Source organism: Stenella coeruleoalba, assembly GCF_951394435.1.
Source record: "Stenella coeruleoalba genome assembly, chromosome: 15".
Taxonomy (NCBI): Eukaryota; Metazoa; Chordata; class Mammalia; order Artiodactyla; family Delphinidae; genus Stenella; species Stenella coeruleoalba.
This window is the reverse complement of record NC_137161.1, coordinates 66,992,119-67,009,441: the sequence shown is the minus strand read 5'-3', so window position 1 is coordinate 67,009,441 and position 17,323 is coordinate 66,992,119. Positions and strand designations below refer to the sequence as shown.

General features: G+C 46.4%; 1 protein-coding gene across 6 annotated transcripts in view; it reads right to left on the bottom strand.

Moving 5' to 3' along the window:
- Window positions 1-813: 813 nt before the first annotated feature.
- Window positions 814-17,323, bottom strand: part of OTOA (otoancorin) — a 71,471-nt gene continuing 54,961 nt past the window's right edge. For 3 of the 6 annotated variants that reach the window (XM_079944333.1, XM_079944336.1, XM_079944335.1), the window contains 7 exons: window positions 16,115-16,302; window positions 14,670-14,825; window positions 8,728-8,870; window positions 8,372-8,547; window positions 7,386-7,483; window positions 4,186-4,381; window positions 814-1,684 (listed from right to left, as the gene is read on the bottom strand). In XM_079944333.1, coding sequence (XP_079800459.1) covers window positions 1,614-1,684; window positions 4,186-4,381; window positions 7,386-7,483; window positions 8,372-8,547; window positions 8,728-8,870; window positions 14,670-14,825; window positions 16,115-16,302 — 1,028 coding nt within the window. In that variant the 3' untranslated portion in view covers window positions 814-1,613. Of the gene's footprint in view, window positions 1,685-4,185; window positions 4,382-7,385; window positions 7,484-8,371; window positions 8,548-8,727; window positions 8,871-14,669; window positions 14,826-16,114; window positions 16,303-17,323 lie in introns of those variants that run through there. The other 3 variants (XM_079944334.1, XM_079944337.1, XR_013831526.1) reach the window with 3 other exon arrangements.

Here is a 17,323-nt window from a genome sequence, read left to right as displayed (position 1 = left end):
TGTCATCCACGATGGGAGGCACAAGCCAGGAATGAAACCAAAAACAAAGGATCAGAAGGGAAAGTAAGACGCAAAGACTACGTGATATTGGCAGCGTGAAGTCCACCTCAAACGAGATTGTTGTTATTGTTCCTGCCTAGGATAATCCAAGGCTGGAAGAAAGTGGGAATAACTGAGCGAGGTCCAAGGCCCCTCCGATGGGAATCTGGGCAGACACATTCTCACCCAGCGTCCCTCTCCAAGCAGCTGGTCCAGCCCAGCTAAACTGGGGCTCGAGTTTGTAACAAGACAAACGATCTGTGCTAGAGAAGCAGCACTAGTGGCCACGTCCCTGCCAGGATGAAAGAAAACCGGATCAGACCCCAAGTAACACCTGCAGGGCCACACCCCGGTCTTTCAATTTTCTGTAATAATCACATGTGACATCTGAAAACACACCAGCCTCTATAACATCCACCTATGGTGCTGTTTAAGCCCCACCCACCTCTGATGGAACACCAGAGATTTCTGGACACTCAAGCAGGCTCTTCTTGTCTCCAGATGAGACGTCTACTGTGGATGTGACCAGGAAAAGGGCACAGAACGTGCTGGGGGCAGCACAGAAGTACTCAGGATGCCGAAATTGCCACGTAAGTGATGTGGTGCGAAACAACTTTGTTGGCTGAATTTGAGAAGGCATGACACCTGGGAGGCGGCAACGCGCCCCTTCCTGAACCAAAGGCCAAGAGCGTCCTGCGAATTTCCAGAAGTAACTCCATCCCAGCCTCCAAAAGGATTGGGCCAGAGGGTGCGTTTGTTCTGCTGTGCCAAAATCACAGGAGTGACTGGCTTACACAGTTTATTTGCTCTGATTTCAACCCATCCTCAAAGCCCAGAGCAACTTAAAACAAGAAGAGCCACCACCTCCATCAAGAAAGGAATGTTTTGAAAGTTTCACCGATAATTCCACAGCCATTCACTCAGCCGCCTCCCAAGGAAATGGAAGGCATCTGGAAAATGTATGTTAAAATTGATTCAACGTTGAGCCATGTTAACCGTTTTAATTTCCAAGCAATGCCACGCCCACCAAAACATCAATTAGTCCCAGCAATCAGGCAGGAATATTGGCGTCTGTTGCGGGATTCATTTATTTCAGCTCTGCGAAGTATCCAAGAAGGAGAAATCCAATGCACCCCATAGCTCCAAGGAGGGGAAATTAAGCCAGAATTGAAGCCATATCAGGCCCTGGCAAAAACGGCGCCTTTGCCTGCACCCACTGCTCTCCGGCATCTCCCTCTGGAGGGAGGGCAGTGACTTGTACCAAGGTCTTCATGCTTTGACAGGAAACACCCCTCCCTCCCCAGCTTCTCTGTCTCCAAGCTGGAAAACTAGGGAGGCTGAAATGAAGCAGAGAATGCCTCCCCGCTGAGGACACGAGCCAGGTTAAGAACGTGCGAGAGCATTTTCAACAATTATTCTTCCTTTTAGCGCCTCTTCAATTCCAAGGCCCCGGGGTCTCCCTGCCCCCACTGAGGCTCTGAGTCGGGGTGCGGGACTCCCACCGTCTGCAGCGCCCACGGTCTCCACGTGCCCTGGGCGGCTGCCTGGGCCCCAGGGCAATGCGCAAATGCCGCTCACCACACGAGCCTGGGCATCAGGACCAGCAGAGGGCAGCCCAGCCCAAGACCCTGGGAGACCCAGGCTCCTAAAAGGAAACAAGACAAGACAAGAGTGCACAGGAGGTCTCGGCAGCCCGCGGAGGGTGGACACACCACTCCCTGTGCCTCTCCCTGAACCACTCACTAGATCTCACCCAACCTTGGTTTGCTCAACCCCTAAACAGGAATAATGACCCCAAATTGCAAGGGACGGAAAGGCGAATTAAATGAGACTGTGTGAATCAGCGACTACCAGAGCTGCCTTAATCATAAGAGTCACCTGGGGAGAATGCTAAAAACGCAAATTCTGGGATCCTCCCCGGGCAAGCTCTGATTCGGCAAGCCTGGTACCAGGCCCAGGGATTTGGAATTTTAAGTATCACTCCCAGATGATTCGGATAATGAAGCAAATTTACAAAACAAGAGATTAAGTGCCTGGCCCACTGGAAGGGTTCACCCAGCTGCCAGCCCCAGCTCAGGCCTGTGGGGTGAAAGGAAGGGGAAGGAATCTAGGCTTCTCCTGCCTGGCGAGCATCCATCAAAATTACACATGCCCAAACCCTCTGACCCAGCAATCCCACGTGGAAGAGTTTACCCCGCAGATATACTTGAACAGATGCAAAGTACGTAAGGTCATCCGCCGCAGCACTGCTCGTAACAATATAAAAATAGAAACAACTGAATTGTCATCTACAGAGATCCAGTTAACTACAGTTATGCCGTAGCCAGAGAAACAACAATCGCACGGCTCCTAGGTACGGATGTAGAGCTACCTCCGAGGTACACTGTCAGGTGAAAAATGCAAGGCACAGAACAAAGTGTATAACAAGTTTTGTAAAGTGCAGGGATAAACTATGGATATGTGTAGAGTATCTCTGGACAGATACACAAGCTGGTGACATTGGTTGCCTCTGGGGAGGGGAACTGGGCGACTAAGGAACAGGGGATGGGGGAGATAGCTCACTGCACACCTTTTCAGACGGTTCGTGTTTTAAACCAGGTGCATCGCCTATTGTGTGCGTTATATAACATACACAAAACACTGTAACATTTTAAAATAACTTTTAAATGTATGCATATTATATTTCAATGAAAAGGCTTTAAGATGATAGTAAGTGGCTCTGGTTTGCAGGTGCCATGTCTGGCCACTTGTGGCTGCAGAAATTGGGAATCCCCCAATTTGCTATCCCCAAGGGAGGTGGGGGCAGACCTGGAGACAACGAAGCACCAAGCTTCGCTCTCTGGGTTTCTGCACTCACTCTTCCCTCTACCTGGGACACTCTCCACCTGGCTGGGTCCATCTTCTCTTCTCTTGGTCTGCAGCTTAGGAATCACTGTCTTCTGGAGGTTTCCATGGCCGCTCCCCGCTTTCCCAAGCCTAGGTAGCTGCTTCTCCCGAGCATTTCCTGGGGGCCTGTGTCCCCCCCCCTCACAGCACTCCTTGTACTGCCTCATGGTCGCCGGGGAGCAGCAGTTCCCTCACCCCCATGCTGGACTGGGAGTTCAGAGAGGACAGAGGACACGCCTGGCTGGTTCACAGTTGCCTCCCCAGAGCCCAGCACCAGCTTAGTCCAAAGGCGGTGAGAAGTGGGAGAGTGAGGGGAGGGGGAGAGTAAGGCAGGCAGGGAGGAAAGACAGGAAGGAAAGCCACACCCCCGGCCCCTCTGTCTCAGCTCAGCCCTTAGTCACCACCACCACCTTCTGCTGCTTTCCTCCCCTGGTCTTACCAGATTTGAAATCTTCTTTATTTATGAGAGAGCCTTACCTGCCTTACTCACCTCTGTATTCCCTGCTCCTACCGCAGGCTTGGCACATAGTATTAACAGGTGCCCAGTATATGTCAATTGAATTTATTAATTAACACTGGACGGTGAGGAGGGAGGAGTAAAGGAACCACTGACAGGACTTAAGTCCTAAGAAATTCTGATTCAGTGGGTTCTGGGTGGGGTCCACGGGACTGGCAGTATTTAAAAGCTCCCCGGTGGGGCTTCCCTGGTGGCGCAGTGGTTAAGAATCTGCCTGCCAATGCAGGGGACATGGGTTCGAGCCCTGGTCCGGGAAGACCCCACAGGCAGCGGTGCAACTAAGTCTGTGCGCCACAACTACTGAAGCCCGCGCTGTAGAGCCCGCGAGCCACAACTACTGAGCCCACGTGCCACAACTACTGAAGCCCGCACGCCTAGAGCCCGTGCTCCGCAACAAGAGAAGCCACCGCAATGAGACGCCTGAGCACTGCAACAAAGAGTAGCCCCGCTCGCCGCAACCAAAGAAAGCCCGCGCGCAACAACGAAGACCCAACGCAGCCAAAAATAAATGTTTTTTAAAAAAGGCTCCCCCCGTGATTTTAAAGTGCTCTGGAGCTGAGAATCATTCACATGTGCTCGGTAGGGCCTTTGGATTTTTCTGGGAATGCAGGATCTCCAAGGACTGTCAGAGAGCCCACCCTGAATTTTAGGAACCTTCCCGCTGCCCCGGGTCTGGCAGGACGGACCAAGGGACTAGGAAAGGGATTAGGAGTGGGGGACCGGGGTGGGTCTGTCCGGCTCACCTGGAGGAGAAAGAGAGGCGGGGGTCCGGGTGGGGCTGGCGCTCGGAGGCGCGTCCAGCCAGGAGCGTGTCTTGGCGCCATCTAGCGCCTGCTGGAGGCTCTGCAGCTGCAACATGCTGAGCTGCCGGCGCTGGGCTGGGGTCACGGCCGCGGCGTTTTCCGGGCCCAAGAAGGCGATCTGCTCCGCGGACAGCTCCTGCAGGGGAGAGGGGGCAGCGCCCTCAGAGGCGCCCCTCCGCGGCTTTCGCAAATCTCGGCCATCCGCCCAGCACCCGCACACCTTCATCGTACCCATGTGCTCCTCTAGGATTTTTACTTAAAACCAGATCACTCTTTCACTACTAAAATAAACTTATTTTAAAATGAAAAAAATTTAATGGAAATTTCCAAAAGTGGAAAATTGGAATGACTCGCAAGAAGTACTCATTTAAAATATGCCATAATAAATAAAACGACACTGTTGAATTGTAGCTCTATGTGTTGGCCAACGATGTCTGAACCTGAGGCCTCTTTAAAAACAGAAAAAAAAGGGGATTTAAAGTGTTATAGAGGTGTTAAATATATTTTAGCTCCAAATCGAGACTTCCTCCTCCAAGTAATCAGTAGTAAAGGAGAGGTGAAAAGGTGACAGTGTTGTTTAATGCAGTGCAAGGTTCCACCCCACCCCACCCCCAATGCTTCAAGTCCCCCACCTGAGAAACACTGATGTGGAGGAGAAAACACACACCTAAAAGGCAAAGACCTGAATCTGTGTCCCAGCTCTGTCACATAACAGCTGTGTGACCTTGGGCAAGTTTCATAGCCTCTCTGGGCTTTTGGACTAGATGTGGGATGGCACAGATAACTCGTCTCCTAAGTGCTTCTAACCCTTGCTGCTGAGTCCTGTGAGGGCTCAGCGAAGGGAAAGTACAGTAATCCATTAGTGATGTCTGCCATGGACACCAGAAATAGGAAATTCTGCGGAGAGCAGAAGTCCTTTGAAGGCCCTGAACAAGATGTTTTCTGAAGTCGCTTCCATCCTAGAGAGGACTTGGTGACTAGTTCCAGTAGGTGTGGAATGAGATGGGATGGCAGGGGCCTCTAAACTCATCCTGCTTATTTTCTAAGGGCCCCATAGATTCTGAGAAAGGGGGTTCTGCTCCTTCACCCCATCGTCTTCTCTCCTTCACCTTCTTCTTTCCCGTCCAGGTTGATGTTTCTCTGGAATCATGTCATGCCCCTGCTTAGAACCCTTCCCTGCCACCTCTCCAGGCCACAGCTCAAGCTCCTGAACATGGTAACGAGCGCTTCAAACTCTGGGTCCTGCCCACCTCTCCAGCGTCCTCTGCGCTGGCACACTTCACTCCTGGAGAATGGAGGTCCATGTCTGCAGCCCCAGAAGGCAGCACTTCCTTCTGCTGGAACACTGTTCCTCTCTCTCCACCTAGCTAACCCGCCCTGCAAAATTCAGCATCACCTCCCCCCCACCACAAACACACACACACACACACACACACACACACACAGAGGACATGCTCTTCTGGCTTACACCTTACGTCTACCATTAATATAGAGTCTGCATTATAAAAATTATCTATTTTTCCAATGTTGCTGCTTGCAACCCACAGGCCAGATTGAATCTCTAGGCCTATTGCACTGTGTTTTAAAATATGGATTCAAAGTGGTTGCCAACATTTAATTATCAGGAGATTTCACATGAAAATGAGATTTCTGAATTCTGATAAAAAAGGAAGATCCAGCAATACTTGGCCCACATTGTCACACTGCATCAATGTGCCAGAGATGAGAAGCAGCTTCCCCAGATTTAGACAGGGCTCTCCAGTTCACTTCAGTCCCTACCCTGGCCACTGCACTCCCTTATGTTACTTTTCAAGCCCCTGAGGGCACTGTGTTATACCCCTTCACCAGTGCATCCCTGGTGCACCAGCCTGGAGCCTACATCCTAGTGCCTAGGCTGGAGCCTACCACAATGTAAGTGGCCACTAGGAATTTTGGGAGTAGGTAAGCTACAGACTGCATTCCAAACAAGACCAGGAGAAAGTGCTCAGAAACATGCCAGCATCAAGAACCAAGCTGCCTACCCCGTGCAGAGCCCCCAGAGGAGAAGCTCAATGGCATTAAGGACTCTGACTGACTTATTTCCCCTAAACAGCTATCACACCTGTTCTGTGCTGGGAACTGTCCCGGGTGCTGAAGCGGTTCAAGGTCCGCTCTCTTTATTAAAATGAACCAATGATGTTGCATCATGGGAGTTTGTCTAGCCTCCTGTGTGTGCCTTATCCAGTTTTTATGGACAGAATGTGTTTCCAAGTTACACAGCGGGCAAGAACACCAGCGTCACTCCACATCAGAGCAGACTGTCCCCACCAAACCCTCTCCTAATCTTGTACATGGACAGGAAGGAAGGACCTCTCACTGGATACCCTGCTTCCCTAACCTCAGTTGATCCAATTCAACCCTCTCAATTTTTTCCATAGCTGTTTGTCACCTGTCCTACTGTGGCTTCATTAACACTTTTCTTAAAATCAATTAAAATATTTTACTTAATTTTATTTTAAAAGGAAATGTTATACAGGAAATGTTATCCCTCATCTGCAATTCTGAAGTCCAAAAAAGTCAGAAAACAAAGTTTTTTCCAACGTTTAAGACAAACTTATTTGCCAGCAAAATCTGATCTAAATTGATGTGAGACCATTTATAGTCTCTACTTATTCCAATTAGTGTGATCTGTCACAGATTTCTTCACAGAAATATTAATGCATTGGCTTACAAGGTGCTTCCCCAGACACTGCTGAAGGTATTAAGTTACAATACTGTAGATTCATAGAGTGATCTTCCTAAAATCTGGAAAATTCCAAATTCTGAAACATATATATGCCCCCAAGGGTTTTGGATAAGGGAATATGCACCTGTCACACCATCATAAATAGAAAATCAGTACCAGTGGCTACGAAGAGCAGGAAACCGTAAAAATAGATACAATTAAAAGATAAATTTAAATTGAAGAAAAAAATACTTAAAAAAACAAAAACACCTAAAATTATCTTGTGATCCATCCGCTGTTGGCACACAGCTCTCCTCTGGCCCTATTAGCAGAAGGCTGGTTGCAGGTCCCTAGACTCCAAGGCCCACCATCTGCCTCCCTGTGTGATTTGAAATAGGGTCAAGCTCCCATTCTCCTTGAGGAACTGAGTACCTACTTTGAATATCTCATCAGGAAGGCATCTGATTGCTGATGGCTGGAAATATGGCATCAAATCCTTGTCAAGCATTCGGAGCTCTTCCTTACTTAATCCAGCTGGGGAGAAAAAGGAATCATGAGGGTTTAGTTCAAGCCATCAGAACTCCATTTGTTTTATTAATGGTGCTGCATAATGTACAGATCTGCGTGTTCTAGGCAAACATCTTTCCTTACAAAAGTCCCTGAGAATCACACTGGGGAATCAGGTTCCTTAATCAACTCAGGAAAAAAAATGTGGGTCACGTTAACCCTGATTCGTCTCCTACAAGGAGATGTACGCCCAGAAGGAGCTTCACTTTACACAAATTTCAAATTGTGTATAAATCTATTTTGGAGCCAATTAAATAACATTCTAAACCACTTTAGCTAACAAAAATTACCAAGAGAGCTTGTTTAAAAAGCAGACTTGCAGACCCCACCCTCTGCAACTTGAAGTCATGAAATCTGGGTTCTACCATAACTCTATAGATAGTCACTACACGTGGTCAAGGATTCTTTTTTTTTTTCAACACTATATTATTTAACCTTTATTTTTTAACATCTTTATTAGAGTATAATTGCTTTACAATGTTGTGTTAGTTTCTGCTGTATAACTAAGTGAATCAGTTATACATATGCATATAACCCCATATCTCCTCCCTCTTGCGTCTCCCTCCCACCCTCCCTATCCCACCCCTCTAGGTGGTCACAAAGCACCAAGCTGATCTCCCTGTGCTATGCGGCTGCTTCCCACTAGCTATCTATTTTACATTTGGTAGTGTATATATGTCCATGCCACTCTCTCACTTCGTCCCAGCTTACCCTTCCCCCCACCCTGTGTCCTCAAGTCCATTCTCTACGTCTGCATCTTTATTTCTGTCCTGATTCTTTCATTATTTTGTTTGTTTCTGTCCCCAGATTTAAGGTTGGAAAGGGAGAGAAAGGCATACCCAAGGTGTCTCTTACCTGCAATGGTCCCAAGCTCCTGCAGGACAGAACTGGACCACTCGGTGGGCCCCCCAAACACAACTTCTGCCTTCCTCTTAAACTCTGCCAAGACGCGGGTGCTGCAGACCAGGGTCCCAATTCTGGCCACCACCACCCTGGTTGTGAGGGAGGATGTAGTGTGAGCCTGGGAGACTCTCCGGCCAAAAAAAGATATGCAGAAGGTTTCAGCACCAAAAAATGATCCAGCTAATCTCACTCCCTATTTTAGCCCAGAAAAGTTGCAAAGCATGAGGAAGCACAGAACATCTTGCTGAATGAATGAACGAACCAACCAATCAATCATTTGCTATTTTGCACACTAGTGTTTTGGTTACCTGAATTCTGAGATCTTTATAAGTGAGATTTCGGTGATGTTCATGGCACACAGGGTTGCACCAAGTCCTACTAAGTGGAAGCTCTTCAGATCCTGGACACTATAGCCTGAATCCTCCAGGAACCCTTGCAGAATGGATTTAGCCTATAAAAATGTGGGAGGATAGGAAATGAACTATCCAGGGATGATCAAGACCCCAAGGTCTGAGGGGATAACGGAGCCAGCCTCCTGACTGATCGCCCGCCCTACTCCTCCAAACACACTCCCCACTCCAAATCATCCCAGCCGCTCATCCAGGTTAGCCTCCTGAAGGTCCTGCTTCTACGGAGTACGTCCCCTGATCTATGGAGGCATCTTTAGGCCGTGAAGCTCTTGTATCCTTCACCAGTATTAAAGACACCTATACCTTGTGTCTGTGTCTGCTGGCTTATTCCCTTCATCACTCATGACCTTCACATAGTTTGGTCATTTAAGTTCTTCTGCATCAGGATCCAGACTTTTCCAGCAACAGTTGTCACAACTTTCTGACCTTGTAATTTTCTGCCTTTGCACCTTTACTCAAGTCAGCGCCTCCATCTGAAATGCCCCTCCTGCATTCCCAACTGTTAAAATCCGACCATCCTTTTATTTGGGAGTTCAAGTCAAATGTTACCTTCGTGAAATCTACCCTGAAATAGGTTTGCCTCTCACTCTTCAATTCCAGGGAGTAGTACGTTAAATCCTTTGGCATTAAAAAACCACACAGGAATCTCTTCAATGAGCTTTGCTTTAGGAGCTGATGTGTAGTGTAGGGTCCCTGTAATTTTAGTATAGTGACCATTGATTATTCATGACCTGTCCTGGAGAGTCAGACCTCCTACTCTCTCACTTCATGTGGTTCAACTGGAGCTAACTGCATTCTGAGTTCCAGAGGTGATGCTATGGCCTAGTCCTGGCCAGTCAGTTTGTCTCTTAGCCTGGCTGCAGTGACTGGTTCTACATTAGGCATGTGATCCAGTCAAAACCAACCAGGACTTTGGTTGGAGCAATTAGAAGAGAAGAGCTTTCTTTATTGTGGACTGGACCTTGGAAGGACAAACACCTGAATCTGCTAGAACTCAACACATGGAAAGAAACTGCCTCTGGGGACTTCCCTGGTGGTGCAGTGGTTAAGAATCTGCCTGCTAATGCAGGGGACGTGGGTTCAATCCCTGGTCTGGGAAGATCCCACATGCCATGGAGCAACTAAGCCTATGCGCCACAACTACTGAGCCCGCGTGCCACAACTACTGAAGCCCGTACGCCTAGAGCCCATGTTCCGCAAGAAGAGAAGCCACCACAATGAGAAGCCCGTGCACCGCAACGAAGAGCAGCCCCCACTCACTGCAACTAGAGAAAGCCCACGCACAGCAACTAAGACCCAATGCAGCCAAAAATAAAATAAATAAATAAATTTATTTAAAAAAAAAAAAGAAAAGAAAGAAAGAAATTGCCTCTGAACAAAGCCCACGTAAAAGAAAGCAGGGTCAAAAATTGGTGTGATGGGCTTCCCTGGTGGCGCAGTGGTTGAGAGTCCGCCTGCCGATGCAGGGTGCCCCGGTCCGGGAAGATCCCACATGCCGCAGAGCGGCTGGGCCCATGAGCCATGGCCACTGAGCCTGCACGTCCGGAGCCTGTGCTCCACAACGGGAGAGGCCACAGCAGTGAGAGGCCCGCGTACCGCAGGAAAAAAAAAAAAAAAATTGGTGTGAGATGGCTTCCTGACAGTAGTGTTGAAGCCCCTGGATCCAGCCATACCTTAATTCCACCCTTGACCTTCTCAGTTATGGGAGTCAATTCCATTCTTGTTCAAGCCACTTTGAGTTGGGTTTTCTGTCACTTGTAACTGGATTAACCCTGATTAATTTGATCCAGATATGTTGGATCTGAGGAAGGACCCAAGTCAATCTCTTGAGCTGTATAATTGTCTGGTTCCTCAGGGCTCATGGAGGCAGATGCAGAAGATTACAAAAGGGCCAGAGCACACAAGGCAAAGATAGGGAGGAGACCTCCAAGGACGAACATCTCCTGAATGCAAGTGAGGGTCACAGGGATACAGTGAATCTTCCCATCTCCCTTTAATCTCCCATCCCATCACACACTATAGATCACTCCAGCGTTAAGAAAAAGTATTGGCAAAGATTGCGAAACGCTGAAATGGGATTCCACTTTTCACGTGGCTGTTGTCTCTCTATCCCTCAGGTCTGTTTAAATGCTACCTGCTCAGAGAAGACTTCCTGGATTCCCCCATCCCAAGTAGCTTCCCTCCCCACTATTTCCATGAGCACCTTGTCCATTTTCTGCTTATCACTTATCAAAATTTATTAAATGTTTCACCTTGATCACTCAACTTTTCATCTGTATCACCCAGTAGCATCTCCAAAGACAAAGACCATAGCCAGCTAGTTCACTCCTGCATCCCTAGTACCTGATACAATGCCTGGCCCATAATAGGGTACTTTGGGAATAATGAGTACTTTTTGAATGAATGAATGAACATCTGAGTGAGTGAGCTATAGATGTTGTAGGCAATATATACTCCTTCGAAATGGCATCAGATTATTGCCGTCATGTGATGGACTGGCTTCAGAGAGATTTCCCATGTCTCTGCAAATTGGACTGGTCAGTGTCTTCATGAAGTTTCCCCTCAATGATTACAAAGCTCACAGGTACTGTAAGTGAATTTCAGTAACACAACGTTTAGATTTAAATGTCTTTGAATGGCAATGTGCATCCAAAGTAATAATAGCTAATATTTATTGAATGCTTACTGTATGCCAACACTGCTTTGACCATTTACACATACTATCTCATCTAATCCTCACAACAACCCTAGGAAGTAAATATTAATATTATCTCTATTTCACAGATGAGGAAACTGAGGCACAGAGAGGTTAAGTAACTATGCCAAGGTTACACAGCTAGTAGATAATGGTTCTAGGATTACAACCTGGGCAGTCTGACTTCAGAGCCAGTGAAGATGTTTGGGGATGAAGGAAAGATGGAGATTCAAGTTAGCTTTTATTAAGTCTTCATAATCAGGTTTCATTCATTGACTCACAGCAATCTGTGCCCCCCCAACCATCAGGCATGCCCATTTTAAAATGAAAGTGCAAAAATACAATTCAAATAAAATTACTTTGAAGATGTGATATTAACTTGTCCTTGCGACTGGAACCTGGAAAATGCAAGCTCGGCCTGCACAGTGATAAGCTACAATATATTTCCTTGAGTGACTGGAGCACTGTATCTGTAATGATTCCAAGACAATTAATACCAGCACTTTTAGGCAATATTAACCACTGAAAAGTGAATAGCTGTAAGATTTCAATCTCTCTGTTCATCCCTCTGGCCTCTATAATAGTTTTTTTTTCCCTTTATATTGGTTTTTAAGCTGAACTATCTGTTAATGTAGTTCCGCCAGGTCTGACTATTAATCTAGAAACACGCATTGAAGCGTTTGATCGGGAGCTGAAGTTGAGGAACTGACTGCAAATGATATTTGCAAATGTTGATTTCCATATCCTCTTCAAACATATTGATAAATCTCACTGCCATCCATGGGAACTGAAAACTGGTAAAAAGGGAAAGAGATACTCTGGTTTCTAAGTTGGATATATTCTTCTGTTTTCTCCCAGACCTGCGAACAGAATGACTTTAACATTGGAAATGTGATGTGGTACTTCTCAAACCAGTCAAAACCAGTTTTAGTGTCACGGAACCCCAGGACTGTAGAATGTCAGAGTAGAAGGAACTGCAGACTTGGGGGTCCAACCCCCTCACCTTGCAAATGAGGAAGGTGTTAAACTACCAGAGAGGGAGTGTGACAATGACAATATGCTGATGAAGACAACTAATTTTTGTTGACTACTATGTCGCAGGCATTGTTCATCATATTTAACATGTATTAACTCACTTAATCCTTATGGCCAGGACCTCCATGTTACCTAACTCCAGGGAGGCACAATTCACACCATGTTCTCTTTGAATGGTATCACCCAGAGTCATGTGACATGGCAATCCTGATTACAAAAAGCTCATGAGAGTAGGGGCGATGCCTTGGTTTTGCTTGCCCAGCGTCCATTCTCCCTTTGATAACACCATGCTTTTCCTTTGGTGAACCACCTGTGCTCATTTCCTCTTGCTGCTGTAACAAATTACCACAAACTTAGTGGCCTGAAACAACACAGATATATTCTTTTACAGTTCTGGGGGGTCTCAAGTCCTAAAATGGGTCGGCAAGATGTGTTCGTTCTGGAGGCTCTGGAGAGAATTCATTTCCCTGCCTGTTTTAGCTTCTAGAGTCTGCCTGAATTCCTTGACTCAGAGTCCCATCTTCCATCTTCAAAACCAGCAGCACTGCACCTTCAAATCTCTCAGTGTGTCCCTTGTCCCTCTGCTTCCACTGTCACATTGCCTTCTATATCTGTGGTCCTTTCTAAGGACCCTTGTGATTATGTTGGGCCCACCAGGATCACCTCCCATCTCAAGGTCCTTAACCTAATCACACCTGCAAAGCCCCTTTTGCCACATAAGGTAACATAGTCACAGGCTCCAGGGATGAGGATGTAGACATCTTTGGGGATCGTTACGACACACGCGTTCCCCGTCCTCAGTACATATGGTCCTGGTGAGATGGATTCCACTCCCTGGTGTATGCCAGGCCAACCCACATATTCTAATCCTGACCAGATAGTTTAGGGCCGGGCAACTGCATGATTGGAGTCAATGCTGGGACTGTTTCAAAAATTAATGAGAAAGGGGCACTTTTTTCTGGGGTTGCTAATTACATGATATGTAAGCCTAGCGCTGAAGACAACAGCTGAGGGAGGGCTGCCTGAGAATGAAGTTAACACGGAGCAACTAAGACTCTCCTTTCTAGCAATACAGTGGATTAACTGCCCTCCCAATTGAAACAATTAAATTCTGGACAGAACTTCTTCTTTAGCCTGTGAAGAATTAACTGACACAGGAATCACCCTCTCACCATGACATGTGAACAAAGTATATGAAACAACTGTATTTAGACACTGGACAGCAGGGAGCACAGGCCTATAATCCTGGGAGAAGGAAGACAAATCAGGTGAGCGCCACAATTGCCCTTGCTCTCTGCCCAGAGGCAGCTTCCAGGCTACGGAGCAGGAAAGGGAACCCAAAGAAGCCCAGCGGTCAGGCTGAGTTGAGGATACAGAGATCCAAGTTAGAGAGGCCAGGGATCCTATAATTTGTTGGGCAAAGTACTGGAGAGGAAGAAACTGCACGGAGAAAGAGAGAGAGCTCCAGAAATCTGCAGAGAGGTCTTCTCAAGTCTGGCTGAGTGCTGGTCACATGCAAGGAATGAAACTCCACATAAATATCAAAAAAGGCATCAGAAGGCCGTAGGCTGAACAATTCTCAGAGCTCACATGGAGCTGGAAAGAGTTCACATTCCCACCAGCCAGAGAGAAGAGGTCCTGAAATACACGGAGCGTTGGATAGAGTCCTCAGAAGAATCATGTCTCAGTGATGGGGATAAATTAACCACAGAATAAAGCTCAGTCTAGACTCACCCTTATAATGCTCAAAGGGAAGCCTCAAAATGACCATGCTGATCTAAAAGTAATTTAAGTGTATGCAGAACAAAGCCCAATACTCTTTAAAGGAGTACCGCTAAATTGGGTGGGTGCGCAAAGACGTAAAATGTACAATGCCCATCAGCCCGCCAAGATTACTAGACTTGCAAGTAAGAAAATATGACCCATAACTATGGGGAAAATTAGCTAACAGAAAGAGTCTCAGAAATGACAATTATGATGGAATTAGCAGGAAAGGTTTTTAAAGCTACTATTATAAATACTATTAAGTATGTTCTAGGACGTAAAGGAAAATATACACAAAATTAAGACAGAAGTAGAATATTTGAAAGGTCCAGCAACATCTACTTACCTGTCCTGGGGTCCACTCTGTCTGCTGGCTGAGGGAAGCCACAGTGTCGATGGAGCTGAGATCCAACTGCTCAAGCTCGCTCTCAGTAAGAGCCAGAACGATGCGCCCCAGGGAGACGAGATGGTACTCTCTCCAGTACGAAGGCGTGTCCCAAACCTCCAGGTGAGAAAAAAAGCCAGATTAGACTAGTATTTTTTTAACAGACAAAAGACATGAACAGGAAATTCACAAAAGAAGAAATAAACATATGGGAAAAGTTCAGTCTCAGGCATAATTAAAGAAATGTATGTTAACAAAAATCGAAGAACAGTAAATTGGCTGACCATTGGACAAGGAGTAAAGAGAATTGGAAAGATATGGGGTACAGGATACCCCCATTTGCTGGTGTTGAGAATGTAAATCGGTACATGCTTTTTAGAGGGGAATCTGGCTACATGCATCAAAAGCTTTTAAAATATTTAAACTCTTTGACTCAGAAATTCCATCTCTGGGAATCTAGCCTAAGTGAATAATAAGACAAGTGGCCAAAGAAATATGTATAAATATGCACCTTGAGGCCTTAAAAAAAATAAACAATCTAAAAGTCTACCAACTGGTTAAATAAATAAATAAAAACCAGCCATAAAGTATTATAGAGCTATTTAAAATACTGATATAGATTTATATTTCTGATATATAAAAATACGCACTATACGCTGTTGGTGTGGACAGCAAGCTATTGAACAGTAGGTGACTGTGATGCTATATTTTGTAGCATATATACGTATGTATGAAATATATAAATATATTTCACACACATACACAGAAGTCTGGGAAGTTTCAGATGAACGTACCAAAATATTAACAAGCGCTTACCTCTGGGTAAAAGATTAGGACTGATTTTCTTCTTTATTATTTTCTGACTTTTCTACAATAAACTTGGATTACTCATATAAAAAAAGAGAGTTGTCATTTTAAGGAATTTAATGTCTTAACCCCACGAGGGTAACTATACAGTCCACAACCATCCTAATAGCTGAAACAAGCGATCTTTATAAAGATGGCAAATGACTTCTAGTCATCTTTTTATTCCTTTCTGCTCTGTTTTCAGGTGAATTTGCAACAGGTTCTGAGAAAACCTCCTGCAAGCAGCAGTGGGGTTCTCCGAGTGGAGAAAGAAAAGGCACAGTTCCTGGAAACCACCTCAGTCAGAGGCACCACAGAATTTGATTTACTGAGCCTACCTTAGATGCCAAGACACATCTCATTCCCGGCCAGAGCCCTAGGAGGGAGGAGCTAGAAATCTCTCCGGTGCGGAGATCACAACTATGGCTCTGAACTGATGCAGAGAGATTTCAACAAGATGACCCAAGTGAAAGTGAAAGACAGGGGTCTGTGCACAGCAGGGCTGGGACCCTGTGTTGGGTTTCCCTCTGTGAGTGCTTCCTCCCTGAGATGGGCTTCACCTGTACTGCCTTCTCCTTCAGGGTCCTCAGCTGAGCTGGGCTGAAGCTCCTGACGGCCCCCAGCAGCTCCACGCTCCTGAGGAATGCATCCTCCCCCAGGCAGAGCAGGCCCTCGGGGGCCCAGCAGGCGTTGGCTTCAGCCAGCTTGATGATGTCATTGGAGGAGGGAGCCGAGACTCCATGGCAACCTGAGGAATGAGCGACATGGGGAAGGAACAGAGGAAAGAGAATTTCAGGAAACGTGAGTCTGTTTCTTTACTGAAATGAGTAATGTTGTTCTCCAATCGGATTTATCCATGAGAAATAGTGTAGGGTAGAAACTGAGCGCAGGGACTCAGGGACCAGTTTGAATCCCACTTGTGCCATTTCTTCCGAACGAAATCATGGAAATGCCAACTTTTCGCAAAGCCACAAGCACACACACAGTAGGAGCTTTGCGTCATTATGACTGGACTGCTAATTGCCTTGAGGGCAATAGGAGGTGGTGGTGAACAGTTCTGGCTTTAGATTCAAATCCAAAGCTATTTAACCCCTCTGTGCCTCAGATTCCTAGTCTCAGATTCCTAGTCTATAAAATGAGTATAAAATTACCTCATAGAATTTTTGCGAGGACTAAATGTGTTATTATTTATAAAGCACTTAGAACAGCGCCAGGTATACAGTAAGTACTCAATACATGCTAGCCATTTTTATTATGCTGCCTCCCATAGCCACCCCATGCATTTGAGTTTGCAACCCAGAGTTAAGGCTTCCAGAATTATAAGGAAGGGGCGCTCCTATCTAAGTGTGGAAAGGGAAGATGATTTGCCCTCCATAAAAATCTTGGTGGAGGCGATGGCCTTCCCATCCCAGGACAGAGGAGAAATGGGTCTCTTACATTTTCCTTGGCAACAGGAGAAACCCATCCATATGAGTCCTGAGTTAGCTGAACCATGCCTAGTGAAACCACTTTCTCAGCAACACACAAATGAGATATTGTCTTTGCTAGCCCAGATGTGCCCAACCTGAGAGAAAACCTTTGCCTTAAGAGCAATCCTGGGTTTCTTATCTTAGGAGCTGACGACCCCTGATGCTGACAGACTCACCAGAGCCACCTGGGGCTGGGCATTTCCCAAGCCTTGTGGCCATTCCCCTTTCACTGCATCTTAAATGGAAATTCACTGGACTCTAATCAAGAGGCAGAACTGGACCAGGTCAAAGGTACATGTC